General features: G+C 41.3%; 1 protein-coding gene across 1 annotated transcript in view; it reads left to right on the forward strand.

The window, feature by feature from the left end:
- Positions 1 to 222: 222 nt before the first annotated feature.
- agpat5 (1-acylglycerol-3-phosphate O-acyltransferase 5 (lysophosphatidic acid acyltransferase, epsilon)) overlaps positions 223 to 22820 on the forward strand; it is a 101013-nt gene continuing 78415 nt past the window's right edge. Inside the window, exon 1 of the mRNA XM_060821601.1 lies at positions 223 to 650. Within this exon, the coding sequence (XP_060677584.1) occupies positions 432 to 650 (219 nt within the window). The 5' untranslated portion in view covers positions 223 to 431. The remainder of the gene's footprint in view (positions 651 to 22820) is intronic.

A 22820-nucleotide genomic window follows, 5' to 3' on the forward strand; every position in this document is an offset into this window, starting at 1 on the left:
CTGTTAAACTCTAAATCGGGTCCAGGCAGGAGTGAGCGAGTGCTGAGATCACTGACAGCAGCAACAAGATTGAAAAGCAGAAGTGTGTAGTTCTTGATGAAGCCTGTGAAAAGGGATTGATTTCTGAGCCACATGGATACCTTGCACTGATTCTTTCTCCAGGGACTGACTCCAGACCCCGCCTCCCCCGTTGCTAGGGGAGGGGGCGCCAGCGCCAATGAGCGGGCGCGATGTTGGGGGGTGGAGGCAGGAAGGAGGCGCCGTTCGCTCTCTCGCTCTCTCTCAACATGGTGGAAGCGTGAGGCCGTGAGATCGCTGCCGTTGCCCAGGAAGGATTCTGCCCACCTTTTACTCCCACCCCCGAGCCTGGCCTCCTCTCCACTGTCCTCCTCCCCCCGGCTCCCACCTTCTCCTCCCCCTCCTCGGCCACGATGCTGCTGTCCCTGGTTGTCCACACTCACTCGCTCCGCTACTGGCTGCCGGCCGCGGTGATGATGGGCACGGCCCCGGTTTACCTCCTCACCTGGGCGGCCTGGCGCCTCCTCTCCATGCTGCTGCCCGCCCGCCTCTACCACATCATGGACGACCGGCTCTACACCATCTACCAGAGTGTCGTCCTCTTCTTCTTCGAGAGCTACACCGGGGTGGAGGTGAGAGAGCTTTTTACCCACAGACTGACATGGATGGGAGGTGACCCACCTGCTCCAGCCCCAGTTGCAACTCTAGCTTTCCTAAATACTCCCAATACTTCCCTCCCTCACCTTCCTCAGCCACCCCCTCTTCCCATTGCCAGCCTGCAAACGTTTGTAGTAACAAGTCTGCAGTCTGACATTTAACACAACGCAAGGATGTATAATCGAGTTGTTCAAGATCAACTGGACACCCTCACGTATTCTTTTCGAATAATTTCACATTTCTGCTGAATTATAGTTTGACAGTAGTCAATGAAATCTTCCCAGAGTGAGCTTTGGGAGGGTAAGATAATGTCAGGTATTAGGCAAACATGCCGGCCTCTGCTGACATCCGCACACCCTCACTTGGATAGCTGTCAGGTATCAAAAGTCATTCTGAGTTCAACTAGTCCAGATTACTGCGGTCTATCACAGCAAACATGGCACCTTTTTGTCTTCAGTCAGTGCCATAGTGTAGACATATCCCTGGAATTTAAAGGGCTTACAAAAAGATCTTTCATTTTGAATTATGAAATTTGAGTTGGGTTTTGATCTCATTCCAATTTTAGTGCAGATGTGCGGACTACTTACCTGTGAGTTTGCTGCCAACAGTCCATGCTGTCAGTAGCATGGAGGAATGTAACCTATGTGCTGTATTAAAGAATAGCTATGTTGTGTCAAGGCAAACACCCTGTTCCATTTTTCACTGTGCAGCATTCCACACTGTTCCAATCCGAAAAGTAAACACCTATCAGAAAGGCTACTTTTCTGAAGGTACAGTTGACACTTTCACTGCAGCTATCATATTTATTGAGTTATGGATGGCAAAATAACGAAAATCCTAAGTATTGAATTCTCAGATGAGGTTCATTTGTGAGTTCACAAGTTATGCATAATTATCTGTCATATTCCAGAAATTATCTTAGAACACAAGTAATTTATGTACCAAAGAAAAATGGTCTTGCATTAATTATTTCAGAAGCAAATAGTATATATTTGCTTGCCTTAGCTTTTCATAATCTGCTCATTTGCGGCAGAAATTAATTGTATTCTGATCATTTGGATGTTTTAAAAAAATGAACTTTGAATTTCAGAACTCTTATTTTCTTGTAATGTGGAGGAGGTTTTGGTTATGCTTGTAAAATGACAGACTATTTATTTGCAGAAGAGTCAGGAAGTCACTTTAAATATTTAGCAGATGGCAACACTACACTTGACTTTAATATCATCTCTTTCAATCCCTTTTCGGCTTGTGATTTTTCACTGTGTTTTTCCAACATTCCCTGTTAGGTGGGCAGAAATTTTCTCGAACAAACGATTAAAGGATCAAAATTATTGCCTTTGGTTCTGCTAGAAGTTCTGTGTCTGAGTTGAATATGTATTCTGTTAGCATCACTGATTCACATTGATGCCGAAGGAGACTGTTGACAACCTTATCTGTTTGAATGAACTTTCTCAACCCTATATTAGAGTTATTGTTTCCAAATTAGTTCATCATTCCAATTCAGGGATAACATCAATGCTGCCTACTTTTGCATCTGAAATATCCCATTTGCTGCTGAGACACTCCTCCATCCTTTTCCTCAGCTATATTGACGATTGTATTGTTGCCACCTTGTGCTCCCACGAGGAGGTTGAACAGTTCATTAACTTCAACACCTTGCACCCTGACCTCAAGTTCACATGGACCATCCCGACACCTCCCTCCTCTTTCTGGATGTCTCTGTTGCCGGTAACTGACTCACCCCGGATGGCCTCCAATTTCAAGGACCACAATTTCCTGTTCCATATGATCAACAATGACCTCCAACACATCATCTCCAACTTCTGCACCTCTGCCCTCTAACTCCACCTGTCTGACCACAACAAGGAAAGACCCCCCCCCCCCCCCCCCCATTCCTCACCTTCCACACCACGAATTTCCAGATGCAGCGCACTATCCTCTGCCACTTCTGCCGTCTACAGTCGGGTCCCTCTGTGTTCCAAGGAGAGCATTTCCTCCGCAACTCCCTCATTTAGTTCACACCCTCGACACCGGCACCTTCCTTTGCCACTGCATGAGGTGTAAAACCTCTGCCGACACCTCCCGTTCACTTCCGTCCAAGGCCTTAAAGGATCATTTCAAATCTGATGAAGGCTTTCCTGCACATTCACCTACCTCATCTCCTGCATCCATTGCTCTCAATGTGGTCTCCTTTACGTCGGGCAGACAGGATGGCAACTTGCAGAGTAGGTCAGGGAACATCTCTGGGATGCATGCGCCAAACAACCCCACCGCCCTGTGACCAACCACTTCAACTCCCCCAAGGGCATGCAAGTCCTGGGCCACCTCCACTGCCAAACCAAACTGGAGGAAGAATGTCTCATCTTCCACCTCTGATCCTCCAATGACACGGCATCAACATCGACTTCACCAGTTTCCAAATCTCCCTCTATTCCCCCTCCCCCACCCCGAATCCCAGAGCCACCCTTCTAATCGAACCACTATCTTGACCTGTCCACCTTTCTTCTCACCTATTCACTCCACCCTTTCCATCGATCTACCACAATTAGCTCTTACCTGCATCCACCTATTGTCTTCCCACCTACCTTTTCCAGCGCCACACTTTTTGACTCATACTTTTCTCGTCTCAACTATTCCTGTACTTTCCCAGTCAATAATCCACCCTGTATAAACATTAACCCATCTAAAACTTGATTACCTTTGCTCTCGTTCACACAAATTCTTCTTCAAGCATCAGCCGTCTGTTTCTCCATCGAATTCTGGGCTCTTTATTATCCACCTCTCTCACTCTAACCATGCCTTCCTCTACCAAGGAAATTTGAGTTCTGGAATTTGCTTCCAGTTTATTTAATTCTCTCCTTGAAGTTCCTCTTTAGATTCACCTGTTTTGGTCCCTTTTTTGAATATCTTTGTGGCTCAGTGACACATGTTGACATCCAATGCAACTAGAAGCGCAATGGTGGTCTTTCCAATGTTAGGCTTGATTTATAATCCAAATTGTTGCTGCTTTCTTAAGTTGCAGGAAAAACATATTATGTCCATTGCATAAAATATAACTTCAACAATACTGAAGAATAATTCCTCATTATTAAGACTTTTTTTGTTTGGATGTCTTTTCTTACTCAGTTTGTTGTTTTCTGCTCATTTGCTGTAAAATTGTCAGGAGTAATGAATATAATCATATGGGCATTGATCAGACATGTAAGATGTGATGCATTGTGTCCCAGAAGAATTTATTTTGTCCGAGATATTCATGTAGGCGAAGCAACTTCTTGTTTTACTTTTTCCTCAGAGAATAGTTAACTTTGTAATTGTGATGAATTCACTTTTGTATTTAATGTTGCTCTTAACTGTTTTGTGTCCATTAAGTCTGTATTTTGCATGTATATAATTTTATAATGTCTGTTCTTCCACATGTGAAGTTGAGTAGGTCATATGGTACAATGTAATAATGAGGCTTGCTCAATACCACATTGCTGTCTCTCAGAGACTTTTATCTTTTATACCTAGTTTTTTTTGCTGTTGAACCTTTCCTCCTGATCCATTGGTTTCTCGCTGGAGTGTATTTCCACAGGATTCTCTAGGGCTTCACCCACGTGGCCAGTCTTTATGAATCTGATCAGTGAATTTCAGTCGGCTACTCGTACATACTCGTAACTTTACAAACTTTACAAACCTTACGTCTTGCTCGTAGATTACATATGTATCTCTGGCAAATGTCAGTTGATAAGAGTCATGAGGGGTAAAACTGGCTAGTTTTCCTCTTGCTCACTTTACTATCACAACAAATACATGATGTGGAGCAGGCTAGGATATAGTCCAACAGGTTTATTTGGAAGCACTAGCTTTCAGAGCACTGCTCCTTCAGCAGGTAGTTGTGGAGAAGGACCATAAGACTCAGAATTTGAAGCAGAAGATTATAGTGTCTCGCAATTAAAATGATATATTGAACAAACCTAGATTGCTGTTAAGTCTTTGATCTTTTAGAACGGATTGCATGTTTCAGTTCATTATTCTGTAAATCTCAGAACTACTTTTAAGTCACATTCTTGAGATGACTTAAGGTTTTATAAGTAAAGTTGACATCTCAGCTCAGACAGTGCATTAAAGGTGTGAGGTTAGAGTCTGTCTGTATCCCAATCTTGAGTCAGACTGATTCTATTTCCAAAGTCTGTTTAAGGTTTGGTGGGTGTTTAAAGGCAAGAAGTGGAGGTGTAGGGAAGGTTTTGGCGAGGTGCTCATCCTCATCGATAATGTGTTGCAGGCTGCAAAAAACATGGCAGAGCTTCTCCACTCCTGGGAAGTACTGGACAATGAAGGGTACCCTATTGGTTGCATCCTGTGTTTGTCTCCTCAGGAGGATATTACCGTTTATTGCTGTGGCACGTCAGAACTGGCGATAGATGAGTCAAGCATTGTACCCTGTTCTTATGAGGGCATCCTTGAGCACCTTCAGGTGTTTGTCCTTATCTGAACCGATCCTGTGTATGTGTAGGGCTTGTCCGTAGGGGATGGCTGTATTGATATGTTTAGGGTGGAAGCTAGAGAAGTGCAGCATCATGAGGTTATCCATGGATTTGCAGTAGAGTGAGGTACTGAGGTGCCTGCTCTTGCAGGCAAGGATGCCCTGAGGTATGGTACATTGGTGACACTAGGCAGACACAACAACCCAACTGATAAATGGACACCAGGTAACAATCGCCAGCCAGGGGTGTTCCCTTCCAGTTGGGGAACACTTCAGCAGTCAGAGACATTTGACCTTGGATCTTCAGGTGACCATCCTTCAAGGCGGACTTTGGGATGTGCAACAACACAGAGTGGCCAAGCAGAAGCTGATAGCCAAGTTCGGTACTCATGGGAATGGCCTCAGCTGGGACCTTGGGTTTATGTCACACTACAAGTGACTCCACTACACTACACACCTCCTCCCACCCTCTCTCACCCTCCCTCCTTCATAAAATGTGCCCCATGCCTTGATAAGTCTTGCATCTTTGTGAACTATCACAGGGAATCATAATGTTTTGTTGAATTTGTGTCCTTTTGTCATTACCCTTTCTCTTCAGAAAATCATTTCTCACCTAGTTTTGCTGTGGTATTTGCAGAACAATTAAACTCTCAATATTTTTCTCATCATTCATAACTATAAATGAAAAAACATTGACAGTACAAATAGATGCAAATATTGATCATCTGGAAATGTCTGAATGTATTGATCTGTGTCCTAATGAATTGTATTGATTTGAATACTTCTAGCTCTTTTACTTTACCATGGAGGTGTGGCAAATGATATCAAAATATTTATATTTGTGCTCCATTTATAGTATTTGCTCAGTTTCTTTATTCAAACAACTTTTTGTTGAAGTGTATTACTTATGAAGTTGCCTACAGTTATCACATTGATGTGCATAGCATGAGTTAACAGTATGAGCCAAGAATAATAACATAATGCCAGTGTGAATTTGTGTGTGTGTTCAGGCTGGGCTGGACTTGTAATGTCATAAGTGGTAAGCGATTTGGATGTTACAAGTCACACAGCAAGACTGAGAGTTGGATGCATTGAATTATCTCTGCTCATTTAGCAAGTCACACAAAGTTGATCTAATACTATATGCAGTAGCAATAAACAAAATGACTTCCAGGCCCAATGGGGATCAGCAGAGATGAATAATTTAGCAAGTAAGTGTGAAGTTAAAGCCCACATTTTGTTTATTTATGTTGTCTTTCCAGTGTGCTAAGTGATTATATCCCAAACATTCCTTTTAACATAGTCCGGTTATTTCTGTAACAGCTGTGTCAATGTTGTGAATAGTTTCTCTATTAAGTATACAGATCTTCAAACTATCGAGAACAGCATTTACAGTGAGAGAATGTCAGCCATATATGGTAAAAGTGCCTATAAAAAGCAAAATAATCTGGATCTGACTGGAAACCTGAAATAAGAACAGAAAATATTGGAAATACTCAGCAGGCCTAGCAGCATCTATGCAAAGAGAAACAGTTCACTTTGCAGATCTGTGGCATGTATTCTGATGAGAATTCACAGACCTGAAATATCAATTCTGTTTCCCTCTCCATAGATACTGTTGAATATTTCCAGCATTTTCTGTTTTTATTTTGGAAAGCAAGTAAGATATAAAGTAACAATTTTTTTTCAGCAATACCTTTTTTGCCGTTTTCTCCAAGGAGCTAATTAGGTTGAAGTGGGAAAAGGTGAACCTCCCAGAATCTAGTTTTGCCATGTCTGTAATATGATGGATTGATTATTTCCATTTAAGAGTTAACATTTTCCTCAAACTTATCTGGAATCCTAGTGTGTAACCTGCTGATTTTTCTTTGCATAGCAGCTAGTTGTAGAGTTGTGAACTTTGAATTTTGACAAACTGCATGACTCTGAAGTTGAATGAATCAATCATAAAAAGAAATTCATGTCTAGTTAGCCCTATTGCAATCATCAGCTCTCCACACTGTAAACGTGATCAAATAAGATTTACATGGTCATCATTAATTCACTCAAATGAATCAGGGACTCTGGGTGAATATGTTGGCAGAAATCTCATCCACAATCATGGGAGCAAGAAACTATAGCATTTATAGACTCTAAGTTTCAATTAAATATGACAACCATTGACATCACAAATATGCTTGCATGTGCACATTTATTGACTTAGCCTCAACTTCCAGCAATTTAGTTTGGCTACAATTTGTTTTTCAGATATTAAGCAGATGACCACTATAAATGTTAAACAACATGCTACATTTGGTATCTGAAATTACCATTTCATTAGATACTTTTATTTCCTCCTTCCAGAGGAGAAAGTAAATTTAACTGCCAACTCCAGTTATCATTTTGTTTTTATATTATTGGTTTCAGAGACCTTCCTGAACGTTAGGAGTGGGCTGCAGGCAAAATGCTAAAGACTTGTATGTGGCTATAGAGGGCTATGTAACATTGAGAGTCAGACATAGATTATGATGGAAAAAGGGTTTCACATTGGCTGGTGCTTTGAGGTTTGTAGAAAATTGATTTATCCAAAGGATGTTGGAAGCTGAGAGACTTGTGTGAAGGGATGGGTCCATACAGGTCTTTGTAAAATTGACAACTCCCCTACGAGGTAAAAGAGTGAGACTCTTCGTTTAAATTTACCGTTCATGCAGGAGCTTTTTCATCTCAAAATAGTTTGAGGTTGTTATATTAATTTTGACAATTCCCTTAAATTAGCTGAATTAATGACTGTCACCTTAAATCTTGTTATTTGTTATGTTCACATTGATTGGAGATGCTTCTCATAATTTGCCTGAAAATCTAATACAGTTGCCAACATTTTGAAAAAAAATCTCCTTACTAGTGTGAAGATATTTTCAATTCACTTGATAATTCCAAACCCTATGGAAATCCACAATCTCAGGCTCTTTTTGTGTGATAAGGCAGCTTCACAGTGAATTCTTAGGATCGGCATTTGTAGAGTATTAAATGTGAACGAATTAAAATTTCAGCTGAAAATCTTAGTGCTGACCTTTGTGCAGGATTTGGATACTAACTTTTAAGTGCTTACAATTGCTCCCTGTTTGAAAATTATTTATTTTGAGCTGCTTCCTAATACGAATTTGAAGGAGCATGAAATCTTGTAATACTGAAAATCAATTCCACTGGATGTAATTTTACTTATAGGCACTCATCATATTCTATGAACAAATATTTAAAGATGTAAGGTCTAGCCTGTGTATTTACTATCAATTTCCTACAGCTTAGGTTAACATTAGGACATAGTGCTGTTGCTTTCATACCACGTCCCTGATATTATTTTAGTGGGCTGCTTTCCAGCACTTTTTAAGACCAAATTTACTATGCTCATGATGCATAAGGTAGAATCTGCTCCTCAGGTATTGAAAGGTCTTGATCCATCATTTGGCGAATGTGCCAATTTTTCTTCACCTGTTTATGTGAAGCTTTGAATCATGAACACTAAACTGCATGTTGATAATGCTTTACCTCAAAGTCCAAAATGAACGCGCATACTTCAATTTTATTTTCATTTCTGTATTTGTACAGGAATTGTTTATGTAAGTTTTATGCCTGTCCTCTGGAAACTTGCTTTCTTACTCTTCTTGTCAAATTGGCAGTTTATCCAATAGTTTTGAAATAGTTCCAGAACATTTATTCATCTTGTTTCTATTGGCAATGCCTTCCAATGCCACCAATCTTTTAATTATTACACAACATGACATGGTCTGGTCCCATTGGTGACTTCTAAAGTTAGCTTCAACTCCTTTGAAATTGATTCTTGTGCCCCTTCTGCTGATCTGTTTGGCTAGCTATTTTGATTGACTACAGTGCGACATTGCCAATATTGCATATCTTTATTCACTATTCAATTTGTTGAAATCTGATGTACCCTTTATTGTGTAATCAAGCTAACCATTAATGTTGCAACCTTATCCATCGCTTCAGCTTTAAATTATACATTTTGTTCTTAAATGATATTTGTCATTAACTTGCCATTTTAGTAATTATCTTGATTTGTGGATGACATTTGCCTTGGAGCTACTATGCCATTGAATGAATGTGAAATTGTTTGAAATATGTTTCCAGAGAACAGTGATTAAAATACAACAATTTAGCTCTGATGTGGAGTGAGATGGTCAATTTTGCTAAATCCTGATGAAGGCAGGCTTGTTAATAGCTGAAAAACATGGTTGATTCCAACTTGCAATAATTTCCAATATTATACTTAATTTTCTTCTCTTTGTTTTTAGAAAGGTCTGAAATGGATTTTCTTATGTTAAAATCTCTTCAAATATAGTTATCATGATTGAAAAAGTGCAAAAAATTAACCTGACAACAATCCAATCTGTTTTATGCCACCAGTGAGGAAACTTGGAATAAATAATCTGGGATTTGTTGATTGGAACTTGAAAGTATGGGTCAGTAAGTGTAAGCCAGCAGAGATTTGGTCAAGGCAATAATACAATTAGAAAATTCTGGAAATAAGCTACAGTTTGGCACCATCTAAAATGTTTTGTATAAAACTTATGGCATTCACAGTATTTTGCTTCTGTGGTAGAGGTTTCTTTTAAAGAGCTACAACTTGATTTTCAGGGTTTCCTTTGAAGGTAGAGTTGCTCTAAATCAAGATTTACTTAAAGCCACGATTTACAAACTTGCTCCACACCTTCGTTAAAGAATATTGAAGCAATGAGAAATTTTGCACTGGGCAGATGGCCAAACATTCAACAGTAATTAAAATAGTTTTCATCATCTGCCCTACCCCTCCCTGCAAGAAAACAACTTGCCATCCTCCAGTAACTTTCAGTCGAGCAATCTCAAAGCCTGGAAGGTTAGCTCTTTTGGATCAACTAGAATCCCAACTTGTTCTACACCTCAACATTTTAAAACAATACAGAAAGCTGGATTTTGCCCACCTGATTTTGTATTCAAAATCTCTCTAGGTTTTACTCACCAGAGAATTGATTGATAGAATAGAGGAAAGAGCCAGTGGAAAAAATTCAGAATTTCCTTTTCTAGCTTTGTTTAGTTAGTGGTATTTGAATTGTTTGTAAATCTTGAAGCAAGGTCCTGGAAGACAGTTTCTAAACTTAAAAAGTAAAGATTTTTTAACAAGTAAAAGTTGTGAAATCATTTCATCGTCATATGCACTTTATTGGAGGGCAGGTCCTTGGTACATAGTTTTTTTCATATCTCTCTCTTGTCAGTCATCCAAATTGCCTGAAAGTTCCTTCAGTTGATTCCAACTTGCAATAATTTCCAACATTTGTATTTAATTTACTTCCCTTTGTTTTTAGAAAGGTCTGAAATGGATTTTCATATTCTCCCCTTCCATCTCCCTTTTTTTAATCCCTTGAAATCTCTCTCTAATTTCTTCACAAATCTGTGAAATCGTAAAATGTGCTGCGCCTGGAATCTGTGTCTGTTCCATTCTTTCAATCTGCTTTTTGTGTTTATTCAGCTTTCTGGTTTGCAATTTCTTTTACTAAATATGGCCCTTCTCATGGCTATCCTTGCTGTTATTTCTTTGTTGTTCCTTCCAGTTGCAGACATGCTTCTTCATAGCTCTTCTCCATGCTTAATCATAGCTCCTATCTGTTGAGGAACATCAAAGTGAGAGGAAGGGAACCTGTGATTGAAAGGCACGCACTCAAATATGTTCCTCCTGTAGGTAATTAGAGCCAGCGCTGAACAGTATAGTGTCCTTTTTAATATAGTCGTAGAGATGTACAGCACATAAACAGACCCTTCAGTCCAACCCGTCCATGCCATCCAGTTATCCCAACCCAATCTAGTCCCACCTGCCAGCACCCAGCCCATGTCCCTCCAAACGCTTCCTATTCATATACCCATCCACATGCCTTTTAAATGTTGCAATTGTACCAGCCTTCACCATTCCTCTGGCAACTCATTCCATACACGTACCACCCTCTGTGTGGAAAAAGTTACCCCTTTGGTCTCTCTTATATCTTTCCCCTCTCACCATAAACCTATGCCCTCTAGTTCTGGACTCCCCCACTTCAGGGAAAACATTTTGTCTATTTATCCTATCCATGCCCCTCATGATTTTGTAAACCTCCATAAGGTCACCCCTCAGCTTCCGATGCTCCAGGAAAATAGCCCCAGCCTATTCAGCCTTTTTTTTATACCTCAAACCCTTCAATCTTGGCAGCATTCTTGTAAATCTTTTCTGAACCCTTTTAAGTTTCACAATTTTGTGACAGGAGGGAGACCAGAATTGCACGCAACATTCCAACAGTGGCCTAACCAATACCCTGTACAGCCACAATGTGACCTCCCAATTCTTTTACTCAATACTCTGACCAATAAAGGAAAGCATACCAAGCGCCGCCTTGACTATCCTATCTACCTGCGACTCCACTTTCAAGGACCTATGAATCTGCACTCCAAGGTCTCTTTATTGAGCAACACTCCCTCGGACCTTACCATTAAGTGTATAAGTCCTGCTAAGATTTGCTTTCCCAAAATGCAGCACCTCGCATTTATCTGAATTAAACTCCATCTGCCACTCGAGGTAAAAACAATGACTGCAGATGCTGGAAACCAGATTCTGGATCAGTGGTGCTGGAAGAGCACAACAGTTTAGGCTGCATCCAAAGTGCAGCAAAATCGACGTTTCGGGCAAAAGCCCTTCATCAGGAATAAAGGCAGTGAGCCTGAAGTGTGGAGTGATAAGTTAGAGGAGGGTGGGGGTGGGGAGAAAGTAGCATAGAGTACAATGGGTGAGTGGGGGAGGGGATGAAGGTGATAGGTCAGGGAGGAGAGAGTGCAGTGGATAGGTGGAAAAGGAGCTAGGCAGGTCGGACAAGTCATGGGGACAGCCTAGCCACTCCACCTCTCCTCCCTGACCTATCACCTTCATCCCCTCCCCCACTCACCCATTGTACTCTATGCTACTTTCTCCCCACCCCCACCCTCCTCTAGCTTATCTCTCCAAGCTTCAGGCTCACTGCCTTTATTCCTGATGAAGGGTTTTTGCCCGAAACATCGATTTCGCTGCACTTTGGATGCAGCCTGAACTGCTGTGCTCTTCCAGTACCACTGATCCAGAATCCATCTGCCACTCCTCAGCCCATTGACCCATCTGATCACGATCCCATTGTAATCTGAGGTAACGTACTTCACTGTCCAATACACTCCAGTGTTGGTGTGATGAAATTTATTTTCCTGTCATATCATGCAACTTATAGGACTCAGAAAGAGAACAGTTTAAAACCCTGAAACCTTATTCCTAATTGAAGTAAAATGTGATATTCTTAAAATTGTACATTTAAAATTTTAAGTTGCTCTTTCTGTACCTGATGTCACTCAGAAGTGCCCAATGTAATTCTCTATTTCTTCCTCAATCCTTAAATCTCATTCTTTAAGCTGACAGACTGTCAGTCGTGCATTGAAGTCCCAAATGTGTCAATATCAGCTCACACTTTCAACAACTTGCAGGACAAAATCCTTCAAGCTGAAGAGTGAGAGCAAAAGTCTGAATGACAATCTGAGACATCCAGCCAAATCTGGGCCATTACTTCTCAAGCACTTCTTGTTCACCAATTAGTGCAAAGAATCTTTCATTACTTACCTTTTGAAATATTGCTGTGCTCTTGTAGCAGAAGAAGACTTTTTTTTTAAAAACAAAATCATAATTACAATGGTATGTTTCTATTTTAATAGGTCTTCATTACATGCTTTCCAATTAGATTTTTTGACTATTACATTACTTCAGATTTGTAAACCAATATTAGTAGAAAAAGCATAAATACATTTGTAAAATCCAGTGCATTTCACTATTTGTGAACTGAGTAAGTAAAGCAGTCTGACCAAATAACACTTGCATATTCTACATATTGTCTTCCTGTTGAATTTTCATTGTATGAAAAGCAAGCCTACTCCTGCCTACAATATGAAAATCCTCAGTTTAAAGGAGATGTGTGAAGCAAGTTTTTTTACACATAGGGTAGTAAATGTCTGGAGCGCAACGTCAGGGAAGGTGGTAGAAGCAGATACGATAGCAACATTTACGAGGTATTTAAACAGACACATGAGAACGTAGGGAATCGAGAGGTACAGACCAAAAGCAGGCAGATGTGATTAATTTAAAATAACATCATAGTTGATATGGATATGGTGAGCCAGAGGGTCTTTACCTGTACTATGCTGTTCTATAATACCAAATGACTATTTTGATGGTTCCCTTAAGATTTGTTCCTTTTTTAATGTCCTGTGCACAACAAATTTAATTAATGCAATCAATCATGGGAGGGGCAAAAGAGGAAGAAAAGTAGCAACTCAGATTTTACTGCTGAAGTTACTGCAAGCTTAGAAGTTGCATTTTGATTTTGAGCAGTTTGAGGAAAGGACAGCTAGCAGATTGTTAATTCTCCACTGCTTACTGTAGGATTTCGAAAGCTCTGCTGATAGCTTCATGAAAAGTGCAGGATCTTGTCAGCTTTCCTGTGAATTTCACAGAACTATTGAATATGCACATTAATTGCCAAGTACAATTACTGCACAAATTGTCTGTTGTGCAAGTGTAAAATATTTATTGTAGAAAGAGGTTAATGTGCAAATTCCATCAGGCACATGGTGGTTGAGTGGTAATGTCAACTACCCAAGTTAATGTGAGAGTGGATCCTGTACCCCTGAGCCAGATGATCCATCTGCCCAGAGACATGTCACAGCATGTCCAAGCAGGTTGACTTAAAATAACTACAAACTTTGCTAAATGAAAAATGTCTACACAGGCTCAGGCATGTTCATCAGATGCATGATGGTCATCTACTCAAAGACCTTCAGTACTGTGAACTGGCTACTGGTTCAAACCTTCTGTTATATACCTCTACAAGATGTTAAGATGGTGAATATTGTTCCTTACAGCCATAACCTGTACAGATGACTGTTTGGATGAGCTTTGGAAGAGATGATCAAAAAACAAAAGGTGGCTGAGAAGAGGCCCCAGATTAAACACACTAGAAAATTGTGCAGCTTCTTGGTCTACTGTCTTCATAGTTAATGTAGCAGAGATTCTTGTACCAATGTGGAGCTCCTGAGCCACAACAGATGATGCTTAGCATGTAGTTGACCACTATGGCAAAAATTATTCTCCTGCAAGGCAAGAGCTGCTGTTATGTGCTTCCATCAACATGCAGTCTCTCTGACCCAGAAAGTAAACCATTTAATAAATGCAATTCTGTTCTAACTGTGAATTGTGGTTGAATGTTTTATTTCTGTTTTTTTCTCTTCATTTATCTCTCCATTTCACATGTGGTAGAAATATGAAACAATTTAGTATACTCTTTCTTTCCCAGTTCAATTTTTTACCTGAATCTTTGGATCTCATTGGTTAAGGTCATCTCACAAGTCATTGATGACCCATTTCCTTCACTGTGCTGTTATCAGCTCTCATCTCCAGCAACTTCAGAATTTTTTGGAGTTGATGGATAAGGGAAAATGTGTAAATCAGAGTATGCTAGGAGATAAACCTGCAAATTCTGGACCAAAACTGCAGTTATTTTTAAACGAATGCACTTCTCCTCGAGGTTTAATATCACCAGGAGAAGAAACAAATGGCATTTGGAAACCAAGTACTATATTAAGGTGTGAACATATTGATTTATGATTTTTGGATGTAGGTTTGCTTGCTGAGCTAGAAGGTTCATTTTCAGATGTTTTGTCATCATACTAGATACATCTTCAGTGAGCCTCTGGAAGAAGCTTTATGATTTTTATTAGAAACCCTTGTTTTTATTTGAGTGGAAAAGAAAATGAATCTGCAACAATCACATTGTTGAGTAATGAGCATAAAATTAATTCTTCTCTCATAGTGAAATTTAGTGACAATATATATTCCCTACTTAGTCACTTTTGAGAATGTATGGCATCATTGTTTAAAGAATAATGTTTTGTTAAATTTAATTAATTTGGTAGAAACTCAATGAAAACTAAGTGCAAAATATGTTGTGTGGTTATTTGACTGAGTGAATATAATGAATTCGATAAAGCAGCATTTTAAAATTTCAATTGTCTGTTCTCAGTTGAGTTAATTCATTGCAATAATAAAAAAATGTTCCTGGAATTATTAGGTTTAAATGCATTAAGCAGAGAGTATTACATTACAATTCAGACCATGTTGAGGCATATAGTGTGTTGATATTGATTCTGGAAGTATATGAGTTCTGATTTATTTGTTGTGGACATTTCAAAAACTGGATTTTGTATACATTTGAATGAATAGTGAAAGAACAACAAGTCCTTATAACCAAAGCTCACTATAAACAGCGCATAACAGAAGAATGTTTAAAGGCTCTTGATGATGCTGCACATTACATGTGCATGCCCAGGCATGAAAAGGAGTCATTGGTAAACAAGGGTTGACAGTTGAAACAGCACTGATCTCTCACTGAAGATGTGCCCTTGGCATAAGCACTTAATCACCAACACAGTTTTCCATCTGCCTAATCATAGCAAGATGTATTGGATGCACTCTCCATTCTATATAATGACATGGAATTGACAGTCATCAACAGGCAGAGGCACAGGCAAGATGTGTGTGTGGCATCGACTGCTCTTACCATTTCAAAACTAAACATCAAGATCCAACCCTTCAAGTATCCAGAGCATGAAAGCCTTGAAAGTCAAGAGTAAAACAGGCAGTCATGAAGGCATCTCTTTCAAACATTTGTCTTTATGCTGCAAAGTTAATAACTGGATTGCATCAGTAGTGACTGGGTGAGTTTCTGGCATGGAATGTAGTCCATCACTCCAGAGGTTGTTGATGCTATTTCTGATAAGCTTCAAGATTGTTTTAATTGAAACAGTGATGTAATCAAGAAATTACCAAAGGAACAACACTGCCTCTGCAGGATTTATTTCAGTGCTGAATCATCATAATCCAAGCACTATGCATAACAAAAGGTCTGCAGGACTATCCAAAGATGCAAGACATAAGGCTAAATCAAAACATAGATAAACTTCAATTTTATGCAGATCATAAAGCTTGGAAAATATTATATGATTATCTGAAATTTGTCTAAAGATCTGTTATGCTGGTTTATCCCATTTTATCAGTGCTGATGGGTCGACACTGCTAACAGAAAAAGCAAAAATTCTAGAAAGTTGGGCAGAGTACTTTCTTGTTAAAGCGCAGCAGGTCAGGCAGCATCCAAGGAACAGGAAATTTGACATTTCAGGCATAAGCCCTTCATCAGGATGAAGGGCTTATGCCCGAAACGTCGAATTTCCTGTTCCTTGGATGCTGCCTGACCTGCTGCGCTTTAACCAGCAACATATTTTCAGCTCTGATCTCCAGCATCTGCAGACCTCACTTTTTACTCAGAGTACTTTCTTTGCACTTAATTTGTCGTCATCTATCATTGAAGAAGCAGATTACAAGCTGCCACAAATTGCTCCTCTTAATAATGATTGCACACTGTTAGAAATGCCAAACACAATCAAACTTCTGACTAGTGACAAATCTCCCAGAGGTTGATGCTGTCCCAGATGTAGTCTGCCCGACACTGAAGGTCAAAGCTGCTCCCAGGCAACCACCTGATGAAGGAGCAGCACTCCGAAAGCTAGTGCTTCCAATTAAACCTGTTGGACTATAGCCTGGTGTCGTGTGATTTTTAATTTTGTACACCCCAGTCCAACACTGGCATCTCCAAAACAAGGAAACTTCACTGATAAAAATCTTTGCCAGAATTGTTTTGAAACACTTAATTTAATATCTCAGCTAAGCTCGACCATAAAACCAGATACACTGATTGCAGTCACTCAACTTGCAGAAATGCCAAGGACAGAACATAAACCTGTACGTAATGTAGGTTTTCCTGATCAAGGCCTCTGATTCATTCAGTCATGAGGCCCTTTGGAAGAAAATGGAGAACTTTACCTGCCCTGAGGAATTCATCACGACAAACAGTTACAAGACGTCATGCTTACATTTCTTCTGGATGATGGTATGTCTCCTCACATGTTCACAGTCACAAATAGAGTTCAATATTTCCAGCATTCTTTTCAACCAGGCCTTCCAGTCTTCTCACAGTGATCCTGGCTTTCAAATCAGATATTGCATGGATAAGCTGCAACAATCGATCTGAGATGACTGCAGTCGATAAACAGGGTATCGACAGACATAACTTACTGTTTCTGGATTAGTGGTACTGGAAGAGCACAGCAGTTCAGGCAGCATCCAAGGAGCAGCGAAATCGACGTTTCGGGCAAAAGCCCTTCATTAGGAATAAAAGGAGCTTACTGTTTGCCCATCGCTCTGTATGGGCTGCCTGTTCAGAAGTGTGCATGCACTGTTATACTCATGCAAATGTTGGCTTTGACCATATATTCGACACAAAGAAGACTTAAGTAATGTATTAGGCTGCTCCAGCAAAGTCCTACCTCAACCCAAAGTTTGTAACCAGAACTTGTCCACAATGTGAGCATTTATTTCAGCTGCACACACTCACTCAAGCAGTCCATTACTTTTGCATGTGTAGCCTTTTGCATGCTTTATACATCAGTCTGGATACAAAGTAAGTCTGAAGATCTGTCCTGGCCACCCTGATGCATGTATGTGAGATTTGGACTGTGCTCGACAACACCATACCAAGGAGTGCAACCATTTGACTTAAGCTGCCTTCACATGCTTTTCAAAATCAGGTGACAGGTCAAAATGCCAGATACTGAGGTGCTTACCTGAGCTGGCACACCAAAAGCAAACACCATATTGAAAGTGAGTTAGACTAGTGTCACTGTCTGAAAGTCTTGGACGAAGCAAATAGAATGTCACTTGTAAGTTGCCAGGGAAAAATCAAAGGGGGAGAAAGTTACAAAACATAATAAGGGGGCTGTCCAACTCTTACCTCTAGGCAGGAAGCCAGCTGTCGCTGAGTTGTCTGGTTTGCCCATCAGGAATACAGAAGGTCAGAGGTTAAGTCAATTTCATCTCTACTAGAGAGGACTAGTGGTACTGAATGTGTGTACCAACCCACATTCAAGTGTTTTTGTGTTGTGAATGTCACAGTCAATGAAATATCCTCTAGTTTCTCCATATTGCAGGTAAAAGAGCACCCCCTCTTACTGAGATTTAAAAAAAGAAAATCAAAGAAACTTCCATTGGCCTATAAAAGCAGAAAGTACCCAATTGGTGAAACCCAATAACGGCAGTAAAATTACATCATTTGCTCTACACAAACAAATCAGAGACTCATTCACATACATGACTGTCGGACTTGAAGCATTAACATTGTTTCTTCCTCCATAGATACTGTCAGACATGCTAATTTTCCCCAATTCTTTGTTTTTCTGTCAGCTCGGCATCTACAATATTTTGTTCCCTGGGTGCATGTGTTGCATCAGTGTTTCCTCTCACTCGTAGTAATGAATAAATATTTTGTGTTCATTCAAAAAAATTGAGCTAAATTCATTCCTTTTAACACAAGTCCAGTTTGGTCTGGATGAAATGTATCCACAAGGAAAGAGAACCTTTCTAAATTACCCTTGTTAAAACCAGTTGAGTGAAATGGATGATTAAAGAAGGGGAGCCAATACATCCTTCTTAACCTGGGACCTCGACAGTTTTGTGTATCCCATCTGGTACACTAACTATTGGGAAGCCACATCTGGGTCTGATCGCAACACAGGCCATGCAGCCAGCACTCCTGACACTCTCATGGTGATTAAAGGAGGGGCTATGAGTAGAGTCTCGAGGCTTCCCTTGGGAGTTTTAAGGACTTTGAGAGAAGCTCGTCCAGGATCATTGTACAGCCTCATTTGAAAGTAAGCACTTAACAGATAGAAAACACCAAGGGAGAGAAAGCCAAACTAGTAATCTGTCCAAAATTCAATTCTAGAGTCTTTTGTCTACAGATTAGCTTTGACAATCGCCTACTTATTTGTTGGAACCTTACTTAATACTCCAGGTGATGAAAATGGTGGTCATCACCTGAAAGGATGAGCAATATTATATTAGTCTAGTTTAGAACGATTGAAAGTTCAAGTCCTTTCTCAGCATGGGTGCTGTAATTCTGTAGCAGCATGGAAAGAATGGAATGTTAGTTAAGTTGTAAGGAAGAGTTTTTGCTGTATTTGGTAGTGTGCATCCAGACCACAGTTGTCGTGCTGCAAGGTTATGAACTGGGCGCCTAAAAGAATATGACAGGAAGCAAAATGCTTTTAACTTTTGCCAGCTATAATATCGAACAATGAATGAATTGATTTCTACAAAGAGAAAATAAAACTTGATGTGTTACCGATTTTTCAATTTATTTTAAATTTTCTGTCTGAAGAAAGTCTCCGTCAGGACCTGTTGTCAGTTTGTCCAGAAAAAGCATTATTCTTTTGCAGCAGCTTAAATTACATTTCAATAAGGATCAATAATCACTTGAGATAAAGAGTTTCTCATTGTTGCTGACTGTTTGCCAAACTGAAAATATTGAAGAGGCATTGGTCTGGACAGCATGTATTGACTTATGAGATTCCATTATTTCATTACACACATCTGCTTCTTTGTCATCTGCCCCATTGGGACAACGCATTGCCAGGTCTTTGAGAGTCTGTTGTAGAATGCTGTTTTCAATGTCTCTTTGTTTCTTAAAAGGTAATGTGGATCTGAACAGGTAGTTCAACTTGACTGTGTCAATCCAGTGACACCTTTTTGAACAAGGGCAGCGTGGTGGCTTGGTGGTTAGCACTGCTGCCTCATAGTGCCAGAGACCTGGGTTCAATTCCAGCCTCCGGCAACTGTCTGTGGAGTTTGCACGTTCTCCCTGTGTCTGCGTGCATTTCTTCCGGGTGCTCTGGTTTCCTTCCGTAGTCCAAAGATATGCATTTTAGGTGAATTGACCATGCTAACTTGCCCATTGTGTTCAGGCATTAGTCAGGGGTAAATGTAGAATAATAGGGGAATGGACCTGGGTGGGATACTCTTTTTGGGAGTTGAAAAATGTGGTGCTGGAAAAACAAAGCAGGCCAGGCAGTATCCAAGGAGCAGGAGAATCAATGTTTCGGGCATACGCCCTTCTTCAGGAATGAGGCTGGTGTGCCAAGTGGGCTGAGATAAAAGTTAGAGGGGGGAGGGAATTTGGAGGAGGGGCGCTGAGAATACAATAGGTGGAAGGGGGTGGGGGCGGAGAGGTCGGGAAGAAGATTGCAGGTCAAGAGGGCGGTGCTGTATCCAAGGGTTGGGACTGAGATAAGGTAGGGGGAGGGGAAATGAGGAAGCTGGAGAAATCTGCATTCATCCTGTGTGGTTGGAGGGTTCCTAGGTGGAAGATGAGGTGCTCTTCCTCCAGGTGTCGTGTAGCCAGGGTCTGGCGATGGAGGAGGCCAAGGACCGGCATATCATTGGCGGAGTGGGAGGGGGTGCTAAAGTGTTCAGCCACGGGGCAGTTGGGTTGGTTGGTGCGGGTGTCCCAGAGGTGTTTTCTGAAACGTTCCGCAAGTAGGCGGCCTGTCTCCCCAATGTAGAGGAGACCACATCAGGTGAAGCGGATACAGTAAATGATGTGTGTGGAGGTGCAGGCGAATTTGCAACGGATATAGAAGGGTCCATTAGGGCCTTGGAAGGAGGTTTGGTGCAAGTTTTGCACTTCTTGCGGTTGCAGGGGAAGGTGCTGGGAGTGGAGATTGGGTTGGTGGGGGGTGTGGACCTGACGGAGTCGCAGAGGGAGTGGTCACTCCTGAATACTGATAGGGGTGGAGAGGGAAATATATCCCTGGTGGTGGGTCTGTCTGGAGATGGCGGAAAAGACGGAGGATGATACGATATATCCGGAGGTTGGTGGGGTGGAAGGTGAGGACCAGTGGGATTCTGCGCTGGTGGCGATTGGAGGGGCGGGATTCAAGGGTGGAGCTGCGGGAAGTGGAGGAGATGTGGTGGAGAGAGCATCGTCGATCACATCGGAGGGGAAATTGCAGTCTTTGAAGAAGGAGGTCATTTGAGTTGTTCGGTAGTGGAATTGGTCCTCGTGGGAGCAGATGTGACTGAGGCGGAGGAATTGGGAATATGGGTGGCATTTTTACAGGGGTAGGGTGGGAGGAGATGTAATCTAGGTAGCTGTGGGTCGGTTTGTAGTAAGTGTCTGTGTTGAGTCGGTTGCCCGAGATAGAAATAGAAGTGTTTAGGAAGGGGAGGGATGAGTCTGAGACACTCTCCACTGCATCTCCTCCACTTACCGCACCTCCGCCCTTGAACCCCGCCCCCTCCAATTGCCACCAGGACAGAACACCACTGGTCCTCACCTTCCACCCCACCAACCTCCGGAATACTTGCGGAATGTTCCAGGGAACACCTCTGGGACACCCGCACCAACCAACCCAACAACCCCGTGGCTGAACACTTTAGCTCCCCCTCCTACTCCGCCAATGACGTGCAGGCCCTTGGCCTCCTCCATGGCCAGACCCTGTCCCCACGACGCCTGGAGGAAGAGCGCCTCAACTTCCGCCTAGGTATCCTCCAACCACACGGGATGAATGCAGATTTCTCCAGCTTCCTCATTTCCCCTCCTCCCACCTTATCTCAGTCCCAACCCTCGGATTCAGCACCGCCCTCTTGACCTGCAATCTTCTTCCCGACCTCTCCGCGCCCCACCCCATCTCTGGCCTATCACCCTCCCCCTCATCTCCTTCCACCTATCATATTCCTATCGCCCCTCCTTCAAATTTCCTCCCCCCTACCTTTTGTCTCAGCCCGCTTGGCACGCCAACCTCATTCCTGAAGAAGGGCTTCTTCCCGAAACGTCGATTCTCCTGCTCCTCGGATGCTGCCTGGCCTGCTGTGTTTTTCCAGCAGCACATTTTTCAACTCTGGTACTCCAGCATCTGCAGTCCTCACTTTCTCCTACTCTGGGAGGGTTGGTATGGACTTATTGGGCTAAAGAACCTGTTTCCACACTACAGGGATTCTATGATTCAATGAAGATATGTTTTATTGATGGGGGACCCAGGTGGAATGCAATAAAAGAAGTAAATTTGAATCAATTAAATATTACTTTTTTATGATCATTAAGAGTAGAGCTATGAGCTTCTTTGCAATCATGATCAAGCTCTGCTGAAAATCCACTGAAATCTTTTACTTGTGTACTTCAGACCAATCAGTTTTTCTTATTTTGGTAACGCTGTCTCAAAATTGAAGCTACTCCTTTTTGTTATAATGCAAGCTATTGTTTAAAGTATGACTTCACATCTCAACAGTTTAGTGACAGGATTTATAGTTTGCTGCTCAAATGCTCCTTGCCAACAGCTCTTTTTTTTTGTTATGGTGTAACTATCTCCTGGACTGAGAAAAACTTGCAAAGCTAAGATGGGAAGTAGCAGGGTTTTTCTAAAAAAAAGAGGGAAAGTAAAGAAAACCTGCTGTCAGAGCATATAGCAGCATCATCATCTGGATGTTTCTCTGGAACTGCGAGCATTCACTATCATTCCCTCGTCGAAACTGACAGCAACTTGCCAAGTCTGGACGTGCAAAATACCACCAACCACCAACTGCATTGTCAGTGAATCTGAATTCCTCCACTTGGTGCATTTCTCTGAGTTCCTGCTGTGAACTTGCAGTAAGACTAACAGTGTTAGAATGATAAAAATTGAAAAGGATACACCTTGTTGAATTAGTATAGCTACATTTCTAATGGTCTAA

Source organism: Hemiscyllium ocellatum, chromosome 3 (assembly GCF_020745735.1).
Source record: "Hemiscyllium ocellatum isolate sHemOce1 chromosome 3, sHemOce1.pat.X.cur, whole genome shotgun sequence".
Taxonomy (NCBI): domain Eukaryota; kingdom Metazoa; phylum Chordata; class Chondrichthyes; order Orectolobiformes; family Hemiscylliidae; genus Hemiscyllium; species Hemiscyllium ocellatum.